At 44.9% G+C, this 12,861-nt stretch overlaps 2 protein-coding genes across 2 annotated transcripts; one reads left to right on the top strand and one right to left on the bottom strand.

Moving 5' to 3' along the window:
• The first annotated feature begins 307 nt into the window (after positions 1 to 307).
• Positions 308 to 1,684, top strand: LOC113464848 (odorant receptor 49a-like). Its single transcript, XM_026817189.1, has 3 exons — positions 308 to 571; positions 1,237 to 1,369; positions 1,433 to 1,684. The coding sequence occupies exons 1-3, from the start codon at positions 459 to 461 to the stop codon at positions 1,478 to 1,480; spliced, it is 294 nt and encodes a 97-aa protein (XP_026672990.1). The 5' UTR covers positions 308 to 458; the 3' UTR covers positions 1,481 to 1,684.
• Positions 1,685 to 5,385: 3,701 nt separating this feature from the next.
• Positions 5,386 to 8,293, bottom strand: LOC108629313 (uncharacterized protein K02A2.6-like). Its single transcript, XM_018031911.1, has 2 exons — positions 6,220 to 8,293; positions 5,386 to 5,984 (listed from the first exon to the last, which is right to left on the bottom strand). The coding sequence occupies exons 1-2, from the start codon at positions 8,291 to 8,293 to the stop codon at positions 5,386 to 5,388; spliced, it is 2,673 nt and encodes an 890-aa protein (XP_017887400.1).
• Between the last annotated feature and the right edge of the window lie 4,568 nt (positions 8,294 to 12,861).

Raw genomic sequence — 12,861 nt, 5'->3', positions numbered from 1 at the left:
TCCTCTGACATTTAATCAATTTAATAGTTTGTTCTTGCATGCAACTTTTCTTTAAACCTATGCCCTCGTCACGAGCTTAACATACGGGCGCGGCAACGCACAAGGCGGTTGCCGCGCTCCTGCCCGCCTTGTATACTCGCGCTCTGATTGGTCGGGGATTTTTGTTAATAACTCAATAACCACGCCTCGGACAACTTTTTCACAAAGGAGAAATTTGTTTAAAATCACCTCAGCTCCTCCTCATTTTCGGACGTAGTATTAGTTCTGGGACACCCTGTATTAGTCTTACAATTATGGGAATGATAATTTCTCCCGGACACGGTTTACACCCGAAAACTTCAAGATTGTGAATTGTATAATGCCGAACCATGAAAATGTGAAATCTCTTATTATTCAATCAAAATCGTAAATTGTGTTAAAAATGATTGAAAAAATAGGCAGCCACGGTGTCATTTAATATGGAAACTTATCATTACTTCGGATTTGCGATTTCTCAGTTTGTACACATCTTCTTCCTTACGGTTCAAGGTCAATTCGTGATCAACTTGCAAGATAGCATTTACATTAAAACGTGAGTATCGGATTTCAAATCAATTGTGTTAATAATGAGTTTGTATCAAACCACCGCCAATTATTTTATCGACAACATTTGACCGACATTGATTTCGCTGATAAGTATAATTCATCAACAATATTTGTACCAAAGCTTGTTTCACCGACGTTGACTTTGCTAACAATGAATTCACTGTCAGTGTTTCCAGCATATAGTGTAATCTTATAATTTTCGTTTAATATTTACTCATTACTTTTAATTACCGTTCTTACTCTATTATACTTATTGCCTTACAACTTCACAATTACTTCAATATATAATACACATGTATAATGTATTGTACCGAAGTTATTATTTTACTTTATGATAATGATGGTATACGAATACAGTTTCGGATACATAAGTAAGTAAATATAGTGTTAATGTCGGTAATTTCACCATCAGTGACTTCATCCTCAGTGAAGTCAATGTCGGTGAAACAAATGTTGATATAAGCATTGTTGGTGAACTACTCTTGTCAGCCAGGTCACATGTTGTCGATTAAAATATTGTCGGTGATTTGATACAAACCCGTTAATAATGCATTAATCATTCAATATTATTCTATACATCGTTCATAGTATATTAGAAAGCATTTTTTTTTATGGATTTTTATCACAAGTACTTCTTGATGATTGTCATAGCTTCGAAACGTGCTGGTATGGAGGAAACGTCAAGACGCAAGCACTATTCGTTTTGATTCAACGCAGAAATCTGACACCACCTCAACTGACGGCTGGCGGACTGGTGAAATTGAATTTGGACACTTTCGCAGAGGTAAATCGTTATCAGGTGACAGTTATTCAATTGGGAAGAACGATAGTTTTTACGTTATTCTAGGTCGTAAAAGTGTGCGTCTCATATTGTACTGTTCTGAGGTCTGCGTAAACAATGTAATTAAAGCAAGTGGATTTTTACACGCTACATGATAATCAATTGAGGAGTACATACTTAAATATTGATATACATGTATAGTTTAACTAATAAATGGATGAATCTACATCGTTCAAATGTATGCATAATTTGTGAAAGTATAATCAAGCACAAAAGCAATAATTGTATTCTGTATTGAACAGACAATACGTAAAACAATATATTAGAAGAGTAATGAAATCATTAAAGATAAAATTTTATATGTGACTTATCTTATTATATACCTACAAGATAAGAATAAAGGATTGTTATACACTTTTTAAATGTTTTAATGAAATATTTCATATAATATTATTAAAATATTTATCATATAATTTTTCACATAACAACATACGTATAATATTTGCACTTGTATATTTTTTTAATTCTTAAGTCCATTTTTCTTTTTTCCTATATGTGAAACAGAATTAGAACGTGAACGAAGTAAAAGCTGAAGAGTCTGAAAGATAATGTCGGCTAGCGAAACAATTCGTAAAATAGTGCGAGAGAACAGGTTTTATTATTACGTAAAGCAAGTAATAGAATTATGATTTCAATGATTGCGATGATAATAACGGTAAAAGTACGAAGAATGAGAAAAACTTAAAGGATTGAGAATTAATATCCGAGCATTAATGACCGAGCATTACTTCCTATATTAACTCTTAAACGTTCTCCTTTTGCTTCAATCATTAGTCAAATCCATAAGACTCATACTCATTTTAAGATGTTACTCCCATTATATGTACATACTTCTGCGGATATGCAGCCAGAAAAAATAATAGTTCGGATCAACGCATTCCCAGGAATGTTCAAATGTTGTGGAATAAAATGTTGGACACTTAGTTGAAACTTGAAGTTCATTTTTAAATTACTCGGACTGCATACAAATAGTAATTTAATAAATGCTATTTTAACGATGTTACAATTATTTGAAGCGAAAGCTATTCGAATGTTCATTGTTTGACGGCTGAGATCGTTCTGTCATTCTAAACTGGCAAGAAACCGCCTGATGTCGAAAACATTGTTAAGAGGTCGAACCGTGCCAGGGGCCCGACGGGTGACCGAGTATGTCGACTGGGGTTTACTTAAGGAAGGAGAGAGACGCACAGGCGAACCTAATCTAACACTCAGGGTTAACTTCGGTAGCTGTAGGACGTGGACGACGAGATATGATCAGTTCTCTTTAGCCACTAGGTATCAAGGTTGTCGGATTGGCAGGTCAACTTCGTTGATACGTTTCGAGCGGCTCTCGAGACGTATCGTTCGCGGAATACTCCGGTTGTCAAGCTAATTTGGAAATAGGATTTGAAATGAATGTTGAAACGAATCTAGGAATTTGAACATACATCCCTATTACTCGTTACAATATTCTAAGTATTGACACCGAGGAGAGATTACTAAAGAGTGTGTTACCGACGTGAACTTGAGTGTATGGACGGGAATTGCGACTTCTAAAGGCGAGCGTCTCAACGTAGCGGTTTAGACACCGCTGCGTAGGCTCCGTGCACGATGGTTCGAATTTGGGATCGTCGGGGCCGTATTCCTCGTCTCCAACCGATGACGGTTGATAAAACGACGAGTTCGGGACAGAGGAAGACTGGGGATCTTCCTCTGCGACCCAGTTGCCCTGTGGAGGCGTGTCGTCTGGAAGCAGAGCACTTCAGAGAGAGTAGACTCTATTGCAATTCCGGGGACCGTCAACGCACGTAGTTTTTGGCTGTTATGCAATAAATTATTTAGCAGACCTCCCGAACGCAAGCACCCGTGGAAAATTGAAGTAGGGTTTATGGCTTATGTCAATCGTTGGGTCGAGCGAGAAAACGAACGAATAGACAACGCCTGTAGTTTGAGCCTGCAGTCTTGGGCCGGTTAGCCTTTTTATGACTGCGTGCGGATTGTCACCGGACCCTGTGGGTCCTTGGCGGACTCGATGTGTGCGCCAGGCACTTGACATCTGGCAGGGAAATTGCGTCTGAAAGGGCTCGCTTGTGTTTCCGGGAGGGGCTGGCTCGCGTAGCTCACGTATCCCAAGTATCGGTCGTATTGTGCGTGTTTAGTCTTAAGTCGGTATCTTTTTTGCTCGTAAATATATTTGGTCGACGACGCGCGGATAGATTTATTTATTATTGTAACGGCCGTTCCTGGCGTGGGTTTTTTCAAGAAGAGTTTTCCCCACGTCACAAGCGAAGCTTGGGTAAATGCGGGAACGCGCTGAGCTTGTCAATGGCAAATGTGTCGACGGACACGGCTGGGTAGCGAGCGTCTGGAATGCGGAATAAGAGAGCTGTTTTAGGACAAACCTGGACTCGATAACTGCTGAAACCTTATGGTATTTGATTCCACTCATTTTCAAAAATATCTCGAACTCCTCAGAGACGAATTGTCGCCCGTTGTCAGAAACTACCGTGACAGGTGTATACCGCGAATATCTCGTCTAGGATATCGATTATCGCCGCACTAGTCATCGAACTCGTCGTCTTGACTTCTATCCACTTACTATAAGCGTCCACTACTATCAGTAGCATTATACCTGCGACAGGTCCAGTGTAATCGATGTGGATGCGCTCCCAAGGCCCCGTACGATATTCCCAATGATGCTCCCGAAATTTTGGAGGGGCATGAGCGTGTCTAGCGCACTCCGTACATGACTTCGCTATGCGTTCGATATCAGCATCAATACCTGTATAGTATAATGAACGTGCTAAACCTTTCATCTTGACTATGCCCACATGAGCTGCATGCAAGTCGTCGAGTATAGCCGTACTCAACGAAGGAGGCACGACGACTCGATGCTCGAAAATTAAGCAATTTGAAAAGAGACTGTAATTAGCCTCCGAAGCTTTGTATCCGTAGCATGCGAGAATCTTTCCTGCTTCCAACAGTCGCACAATCTCGCCCAGATGAGTGTCTTTGCGCGTCTCTCTCGCTATCTGCTCCGCTCGCACTGGAAGCTGCTTAATCTGGCACAACATGAAAGTATCGAATTCGTCAAAGTCTGTGGCCTCTTTCCCTTCTCGCGGACAGCTTTCGTATATGCTGTTTGTCGTGATCGATAATGGTGCACACGAACAATAGTCTGCATTCGCGTTCGCTTTCGTCGATTTAAACTGCACATCGTATATAAAGTGCGAAAAATAATCGGCATAATTTGCCATTCTACCGATGCACAGCACTGGCAGCGATTTTTCTGGATGGAGAATTTGCGTTAGTGGCTTATGGTCTGTAATAAGCGTGAAACGGCGTGCGTATAAGTAATTGAAAAATTTTTGAACTCCGAATATTATGGCCAAAGCCTCCTTGTCAATTTGCGGGTACCGTTGCTCGGTCGCTGTCATTGTGCGACTGGCATATGCGATTGGTCTTTCCAGTCCACTGCTTAGTTTATGCGATAGAACTGCTCCCAGTCCGATCGCGCTGGCATCCGTAGCAAGAAGCAGTGGTAAAGACGGGTCGTATGGCATCAGCACCTGTGGAGAGATTAGAATATTTCTCAGTTCCACATATGCTTTTTCTGCTCCTGACGTCCATTTGAATGGTTCAACAAGTAACATGTCTCGTAGTGGTCGAGCTTTCGTCGCTAAGTCTGGGATGAATGCGTTGTAGTATGTTACTTTCCCAATAAATAGCTCCATTTCCTCTGGCGTGGATGGCTTGGGAGTATCCCGAATCGCCTCAATGTGCGTGTCCGATTTGTGCACCCCTTGAGCATCGATTTTATGCCCCAACATCTCCACCGCGGGCGCGGCGAAAATACACTTCGCACGATTCAGGCGGAGGCCGTGTTCCTCGAGTCGCCCCAGTAACTCATCGAGAATTACAAGCAGCTCCTCAAAGGAACTTGCAAACACGAGAATATCATTGAAGAAATTCCGTACCTTTCAGATACCTTTTATCACCGCCTCGATTCTCCGTTGCCAGATTGCTGGAATGTTTGCGGCTCCATAAACCGCTCGTAATGGCCGAATCAGCCCGTGTGTCGGCGTGTTGAGCGTCAACGCCTGGCTGAACTCCTCATCCACTACCAGGTGCGTATATGCATCTGTGATATCAAGGTGAGCAAAAACTGTAGCTCCCTCTATCTCGCTGAAAATCCTCTCTGCTCTCGGGATAGGATGCTCATCGATAATTATTCGTTGATTCAACGTTGGTTTATAATTGCCGGTAATGCGTATCTTGCCATTCTTTTTCATCACCACGTGCGTTGTCGATGCCCATTCCGAATAGTCCACCTTCACGTAGGGACCAGACGCCAGTTTCGCATCTATCTCTTTTGCGTATGCATGGCGCAGTGCGTGCGGAATCTCGCGGGCACGCGCGAACACAGGGGTCGCTCCCGGTTTGAAGTGTACTTTTACTGGTGGTCCAATCAGCTTCCCTGCTGAGTTGCTAAAAACCCCGGCATGTCTAGCTAGTAACTGATCCAGCTGTCTTTCCTGGTCAACAGTGAGCTGCGGCGCAGACGCAGCTACTGCCTGAACTTGGAACGTAAAAAGTGAATCCCAGTTAAATTCCTGCTTAAACTGAGCGAGCCACTCGCGTCCGAACAAGGAATCATATTCGCCTTCCATGACGTACAAGTCAAGCTCCCGTGTGGTTTTACCTAANCGAAACTACCGTGACAGGTGCGCCATATGCCGCGAATATCTCGTCTAGGATATCGATTGTCGCCGCACTAGTGATCGAACTCGTCGTTTTGACTTCCATCCACTTACTATACGCGTCCACTACTATCAGTAGCATCATACCTGCGACAGGTCCCGCGTAGTCGATGTGAATGCGTTCCCAGGGCCCCGTAGGATATTCCCAATGATGCTCCCGAAATTTTGGAGGGGCATGAGCGTGTCTAGCGCACTCCGTACATGATTTCGCTATGCGTTCGATATCAGCATCGATACCTGGCCAGTAGACGAATGAACGTGCTAAACCTTTCATCTTGACTATGCCCACGTGAGCTGCATGCAAGTCGTCGAGTATAGCCGGACTCAATGAAGGAGGCACGACGACTCGATGCTCGAAAATTAAGCAATTTGAAGAGAGACTGTAGTTAGCCTCCGGAGCTTTGTATCCGTAGCATGCGAGATTCTTCCCTGCTTCCAACAGTCGCACAATCTCGCCCAGATGAGTGTCCTTGCGCGTCTCTCTCGCTATCTGCTCCGCTCGCACTGGAAGCTGCTTAATCTGGCACAACATGAAAGTGTCGAATTCGTCAAACTCTGTGGCCTCTTCCCCTTCTCGCCGACAGCCTTCGTATATGCTGTTTGTCGTGATCGCTAATGGTGCACGCGAACAATAGTCTGCATTCGCGTTCGCTTTAGTCGATTTAAACTGCACATCGTATATAAAGTGCGAAAGATAATCGGCATAATTTGCCATTCTACTGATGCACAGCACTGGCAGCGATTTTTCTGGATGGAGAATTTGCGTTAGTGGCTTATGGTCTGTAATAAGCGTGAAACGGCGTGCGTATAAGTAATTGAAAAATTTTTGAACTCCGAATATTATGGCCAAAGCCTCCTTGTCAATTTGCGGGTACCGTTGCTCGGTCGCTGTCATTGTGCGACTGGCATATGCGATTGGCCTCTCCAGTCCACTGCTTAGTTTATGCGATAGAACTGCTCCTAGTCCGATCGCGCTGGCATCCGTAGCAAGAAGCAGTGGTAAAGACGGATCGTATGGCATCAGCACCTGTGGAGAGATTAGAATGTTTCTCAGTTCCACATATGCTTTTTCTGCTTCTGACGTCCATTTGAATGGTTCCACGAGTAACATGTCTCGTAGTGGTCGAGCTTTCGTCGCTAAGTCTGGGATGAATGCGTTGTAGTATGTTGCTTTCCCAATAAATAGCTCCATTTCCTCTGGCGTGGATGGCTTGGGAGCATCCCTAATCGCCTCAATGTGCGTGTCCGATTTGTGCACCCCTTGAGCGTCGATTTTATGCCCCAACATCTCCACCGCGGGCGCGGCGAAAATACACTTCGCACGATTCAGGCGGAGGCCGTGTTCCTCGAGTCGCCCCAGCAACTCATCGAGGATTACTAGCAGCTCCTCAAAGGAACTTGCAAAAACGAGAATATCATCGAAGAAATTCCGTACCTTTTGGATACCTTTTATCACCGCCTCGATTCTCCGTTGCCAGATTGCTGGAATGTTTGCGGCTCCATAAACCGCTCGTAATGGCCGAATCAGCCCGTGTGTCGGCGTGTTGAGCGTCAACGCCTGGCTGAACTCCTCATCCACTACCAGGTGCGTATATGCATCTGTGATATCAAGGTGAGCAAAAACTGTAGCTCCCTCTATCTCGCTGAAAATCCTCTCTGCTCTCGGGATAGGATGCTCATCGATAATTATTCGTTGATTCAACGTTGGTTTATAATTGTCGGTAATGCGTATCTTGCCATTCTTTTTCATCACCACGTGCGTTGTCGATGCCCATTCCGAATAGTCCACCTTCACGTAGGGACCAGACGCCAGTTTCGCATCTATCTCTTTTGCGTATGCATGGCGCAGTGCGTGCGGAATCTCGCGGGCACGCGCGAACACAGGGGTCGCTCCCGGTTTGAAGTGTACTTTTACTGGTGGTCCAATCAGCTTCCCTGCTGAGTTGCTAAAAACCCCGGCATGTCTAGCTAGTAACTGATCCAGCTGTCTTTCCTGGTCAACAGTGAGCTGCGGCGCAGACGCAGCTACTGCCTGAACTTGGAACGTAAAAAGTGAATCCCAGTTAAATTCCTGCTTAAACTGAGCGAGCCACTCGCGTCCGAACAAGGAATCATATTCGCCTTCCATGACGTACAAGTCAAGCTCCCGTGTGGTTTTACCTAAAGTGACATTTACACGGATCCGACCGATGCAATTTATTGGGTGATGTGTATAACTCATGAACTTCCTGTCTGTTGGATGTAAGTAATAATTACTTTTAATTTTGCGTAACGTGGTACTGCTTACGATGCCGCACGGTGCCCCGGTATCTAGCTCCATTTCTACGGTCCGTCAATTTGAACGTGAAGCATCATTTTGTCGCAAGCTTTCAGGGTATGCGTTTCCTCGACCTTGTTCAAACATCGCACAGTGTCGAGTTGCTGTATTGGCAACTCCCCAGACCTCACTTGAGCCGTTGCAAGTGTCGGTTTCGACTTGCACACTTTTGCAATGTGCCCTTTTTTCTTGCATTTGTAGCACTCGGACACCCTATGTGGACAGTCAATGCGCTTGTGTGGAGCCCCGCATCCGTTGCAGCTGTTCCGCGCGCATTGCTCCTTTGGGTCGCGTCCGTGTGCCGAATCACGCGAAGCGTTGTTTCTTGCCGCTTGATTCTGCGTTCGACTGCATGATCTATCACGACGATAAGCGCCTTTACCTCTCTTGCTTCTCTTATACAACGTCGGAGCAGCCATGAGCGTGTTTGTCTTCTCAGCTGGCATCACTGGCGCCGCTTTAACTTCATCTGCTGTCTGCCGTGTCAACTCCAGAGAATGCGCGATTTCATACGCATCCTTGAACGTATTCGGCTTCTTCGAAATGATTTCGTCGCGATCATGGAGCCCGTGTAGAAGTTGCTCGATCAGTATCCTGTCCAAAAACTCCCCGTAGTCGCAATGTGCAGCTCCTTGCCTTAGTCGTAACGCAAACGTAGCAACTAATTCACCCTTTTGCTGTATAATATGTCGAAACTTAACACTTTCCGTATACTTATTCTTGGGGCTGTTGAAATGTGCGGTCAACGCGGAGCATATTTGCTCGTAGATACGAAATTCCGGAGTTTCTGGAGCAACTAGAAATTTGAGAGCATTGTTCAATTCCACACCCATATGAACTCGCGCGTAATTGGCGTACTGCTCAATCGGAATCTTGCTCAACTGTAATGCCCAATCGAAGCGCTTAAAATAATCTTCGACTGTTGTGCCATCACAAGTTCGGAATTCCCGAAACACGAATGGTGGCGGTTTAGACTGTGCCGGTTGCACGTTTTACCCGTTGGCTGCTTCGCCTGTCGCAGTCGGAATAACTACCTTTAGAGCATTGGCGAGCGCCTTCGTTATTGCCGCGACCAAATCCGGTGATACTTCGTCGTCCCCTGCCATGACAAGTACCGATGTGTCTTTTAATCTCTACCTACTTCCTTCCCTCACTTTGAGAGCGTTCATTCCGCCATTTTTTCCGCTGGCGTCGGCATGTGCTCGAACCGTTCTGACACCAATTGTCGTATATATAGGCTATTGCCCAATAATCACTCACTCTTTGTAGCATAGAAAAACTCATACGATTTATTCATACTGAAATCTGTGACATATATCTAATAGTAAACGTATAGGATATCTATTTCGTAGCAGGCCATTCGCCTCGCCGCGTGCTCCGTGCGTGATTGACTGCTCAACTGCTCAGCGACTAGCACGCTTGCCAACTCTGCTAGCGCGGTTTATTCAAATACACTACAGATGCTATTAGGAAGGAGATTGGTGCGGACTCCGCCTGGGCGTGGGAGTCCGAGAAAAGGGCGGTTATCGACCGAGAGATTGGACGTTTTCCTCAGGATTGGTTATAGAAAGGGAAAACGCGGTTCCCGGCGATCGACGGCGTCGATCGATAGTGTGGAAGGAGGCGGGTCTTAGGACCCAAATAAATAGCGGATGCGTTTGGAGAGCGCATAGTAGTTCAGTCTAATAATTCTCTGGAGAAGTTTCTTGATTCAGATCACATTAGTTGTGCGAGACAGTTCTCTTAAGTCAGCTCAACCAAACAGTCTCAACGCGTCGCTACCAGCCGTCCAAATAGAGAAGATAATAAACCGATTTTGAACACGGTGCATCGTTACTTTCCCTTGGCCACCTACTCGCTAACACTCGTGAGAGGGTTAACAGAGTGGCAACGCTTCTGTTAACGCGCGACCCGAAAAAAGGGCCCAAGAGGGCTCGAACCGGCAAGGTAGATTCATGAAATCCCACAGAATGACTGTTTCGGACAGCGTTGAGATATTTTTTACCTCGGCCGGAAAGTGGGGACGACACGACCATGGTGGGGACCAATAGTTGGTGGGAGTATGCAGTGATTTTCACGGTAGCGCTGCGGAGAGCTTCGCGAACGCGCATGAGCACGCATGAGGGGAATAGTAGTGGGGATCGAAATACGGGCGAAAAACAGGGGAAGCGAGACTCGAGGTAAAAAATATCTCAACGCTGGTTCCGGAGTGTACCGACCTTCAGGCTCACCGATGCCGGTGCCGACGCTTTTTTCCAGCACGATAGGTAATAGGTAACCGTAGAACGTTGATATTATCAACGTTATACTTGATTCGGGATTAGTACTTCGGAAAGAGAATAACTATCATTTTCAAATTTTGTTACACTTGTATTACTTTATTTTCATTAGTGCACACCATATTTTGCATTTAATAATGCATGTTTGATAGTAGCACAGCCTATTTTAATACCTCGCCATGCTGAGAATAAAATGGCAACACTGCCAGGGTCCGAATTTCGTATAGTGCAACCACAGCCGACTACACGAAATCTGGACTCTCGCGATGTTGCCATTTTATTCTCAGCATGGCGAGGTATTAAAATAGGCTGTGCTACTATCAAACATGCATTATTAAATGCAAAATATGGTGTGCACTAATGAAAATAAAGTAATACAAGTGTAACAAAATTTGAAAATGATAGTTATTCTCTTTCCGAAGTACTAATCCCGAATCAAGTATAACGTTGATAATATCAACGTTCTACGGTTACCTATTACCTATCGTGCTGGAAAAAAGCGTCGGCACCGGCATCGGTGAGCCTGAAGGTCGGTACACTCCGGAACCAGCGTTGAGATATTTTTTACCTCGAGTCTCGCTTCCCCTGTTTTTCGCCCGTATTTCGATCCCCACTACTATTCCCCTCATGCGTGCTCATGCGCGTTCGCGAAGCTCTCCGCAGCGCTACCGTGAAAATCACTGCATACTCCCACCAACTATTGGTCCCCACCATGGTCGTGTCGTCCCCACTTTCCGGCCGAGGTAAAAAATATCTCAACGCTGTCCGAAACAGTCATTCTGTGGGATTTCATGAATCTACCTTGCCGGTTCGAGCCCTCTTGGGCCCTTTTTTCGGGTCGCGCGTTAACAGAAGCGTTGCCACTCTGTTAACCCTCTCACGAGTGTTAGCGAGTAGGTGGCCAAGGGAAAGTAACGATGCACCGTGTTCAAAATCGGTTTATTATCTTCTCTATTTGGACGGCTGGTAGCGACGCGTTGAGACTGTTTGGTTGAGCTGACTTAAGAGAACTGTCTCGCACAACTAATGTGATCTGAATCAAGAAACTTCTCCAGAGAATTATTAGACTGAACTACTATGCGCTCTCCAAACGCATCCGCTATTTATTTGGGTCCTAAGACCCGCCTCCTTCCACACTATCGATCGACGCCGTCGATCGCCGGGAACCGCGTTTTCCCTTTCTATAACCAATCCTGAGGAAAACGTCCAATCTCTCGGTCGATAACCGCCCTTTTCTCGGACTCCCACGCCCAGGCGGAGTCCGCACCAATCTCCTTCCTAATAGCATCTGTAGTGTATTTGAATAAACCGCGCTAGCAGAGTTGGCAAGCGTGCTAGTCGCTGAGCAGTTGAGCAGTCAATCACGCACGGAGCACGCGGCGAGGCGAATGGCCTGCTACGAAATAGATATCCTATACGTTTACTATTAGATATATGTCACAGATTTCAGTATGAATAAATCNTAGTAGCAATCTCGTTCATATTATTTATAAATTGAAGAATGTCACATACGAGGTACAGACGTATCACTTTACGATCTATTTAATGCGCATGAGGTGCATGTGTCTTCGTACGTATTGAAATATTCCTTCCTGAAAAGATTGACGGTCTCATTAATCGCAAGGAATTCGATGATACGGGAATCCGTTTTGATTCTTTATTTTCTTTCTCTTCGCAAATCTTTTGTGAATAAATTCAGTTCTTTTTTCAAATCAAATTGAGAAATAAGTACTTTCCCATTTTTACGACGAATTTGCATTATAGTACGGTCACTTTCTTCACGCGCGGTATGTAAGTATTTCCTTCATATCTATCTATCTCTATTGATCGCGTTGTATTCTTTCTTTTTCTTTATCTACTTGTGAGATCTCCACTGGCAATTATAGGTGGTAAGGGACGAGTAGTGCCGTGGACATTTAACCGAGGGTAGGGTACAGTAGACCTGTTGCAATGTCGCCTAATTTATGACGCCTTCAAGTGTCTCCGCAGGCATTTTTCCTACTCGTAGCTCAACTCTGGCCTCGCAATGATTTTGTTCAATGAGCATTTTCGACATTTAGGAATTTCGATTTCCTTATGTATTGTACTATGTAAATATTG

Source organism: Ceratina calcarata, unplaced genomic scaffold, assembly GCF_001652005.2.
Source record: "Ceratina calcarata isolate Rehan_Ccalc_2016 unplaced genomic scaffold, ASM165200v1 scaffold565, whole genome shotgun sequence".
Classification (NCBI taxonomy): Eukaryota; Metazoa; Arthropoda; class Insecta; order Hymenoptera; family Apidae; genus Ceratina; species Ceratina calcarata.
The sequence above is the reverse complement of the archived record's forward strand: the minus strand, read 5'-3'. Positions and strand labels throughout refer to the sequence as shown.

Bases quoted from the DNA above. Each gene is read 5' to 3' on its own strand.
- LOC113464848 (XM_026817189.1), top strand. From the start codon at position 459: ATGGAAACTTATCATTACTTCGGATTTGCGATTTCTCAGTTTGTACAC. The intron at 572-1,236 runs GTGAGTATCGGA...TGATTGTCATAG, and splicing joins GATAGCATTTACATTAAAAC to CTTCGAAACGTGCTGGTATG. The intron at 1,370-1,432 runs GTAAATCGTTAT...ACGTTATTCTAG, and splicing joins ATTTGGACACTTTCGCAGAG to GTCGTAAAAGTGTGCGTCTC.
- LOC108629313 (XM_018031911.1), bottom strand. From the start codon at position 8,293: ATGGAAGGCGAATATGATTCCTTGTTCGGACGCGAGTGGCTCGCTCAG. The intron at 5,985-6,219 runs GTAAGTGGATGG...TTACGTTCCAAG, and splicing joins GATAGTAGTGGACGCGTATA to TTCAGGCAGTAGCTGCGTCT.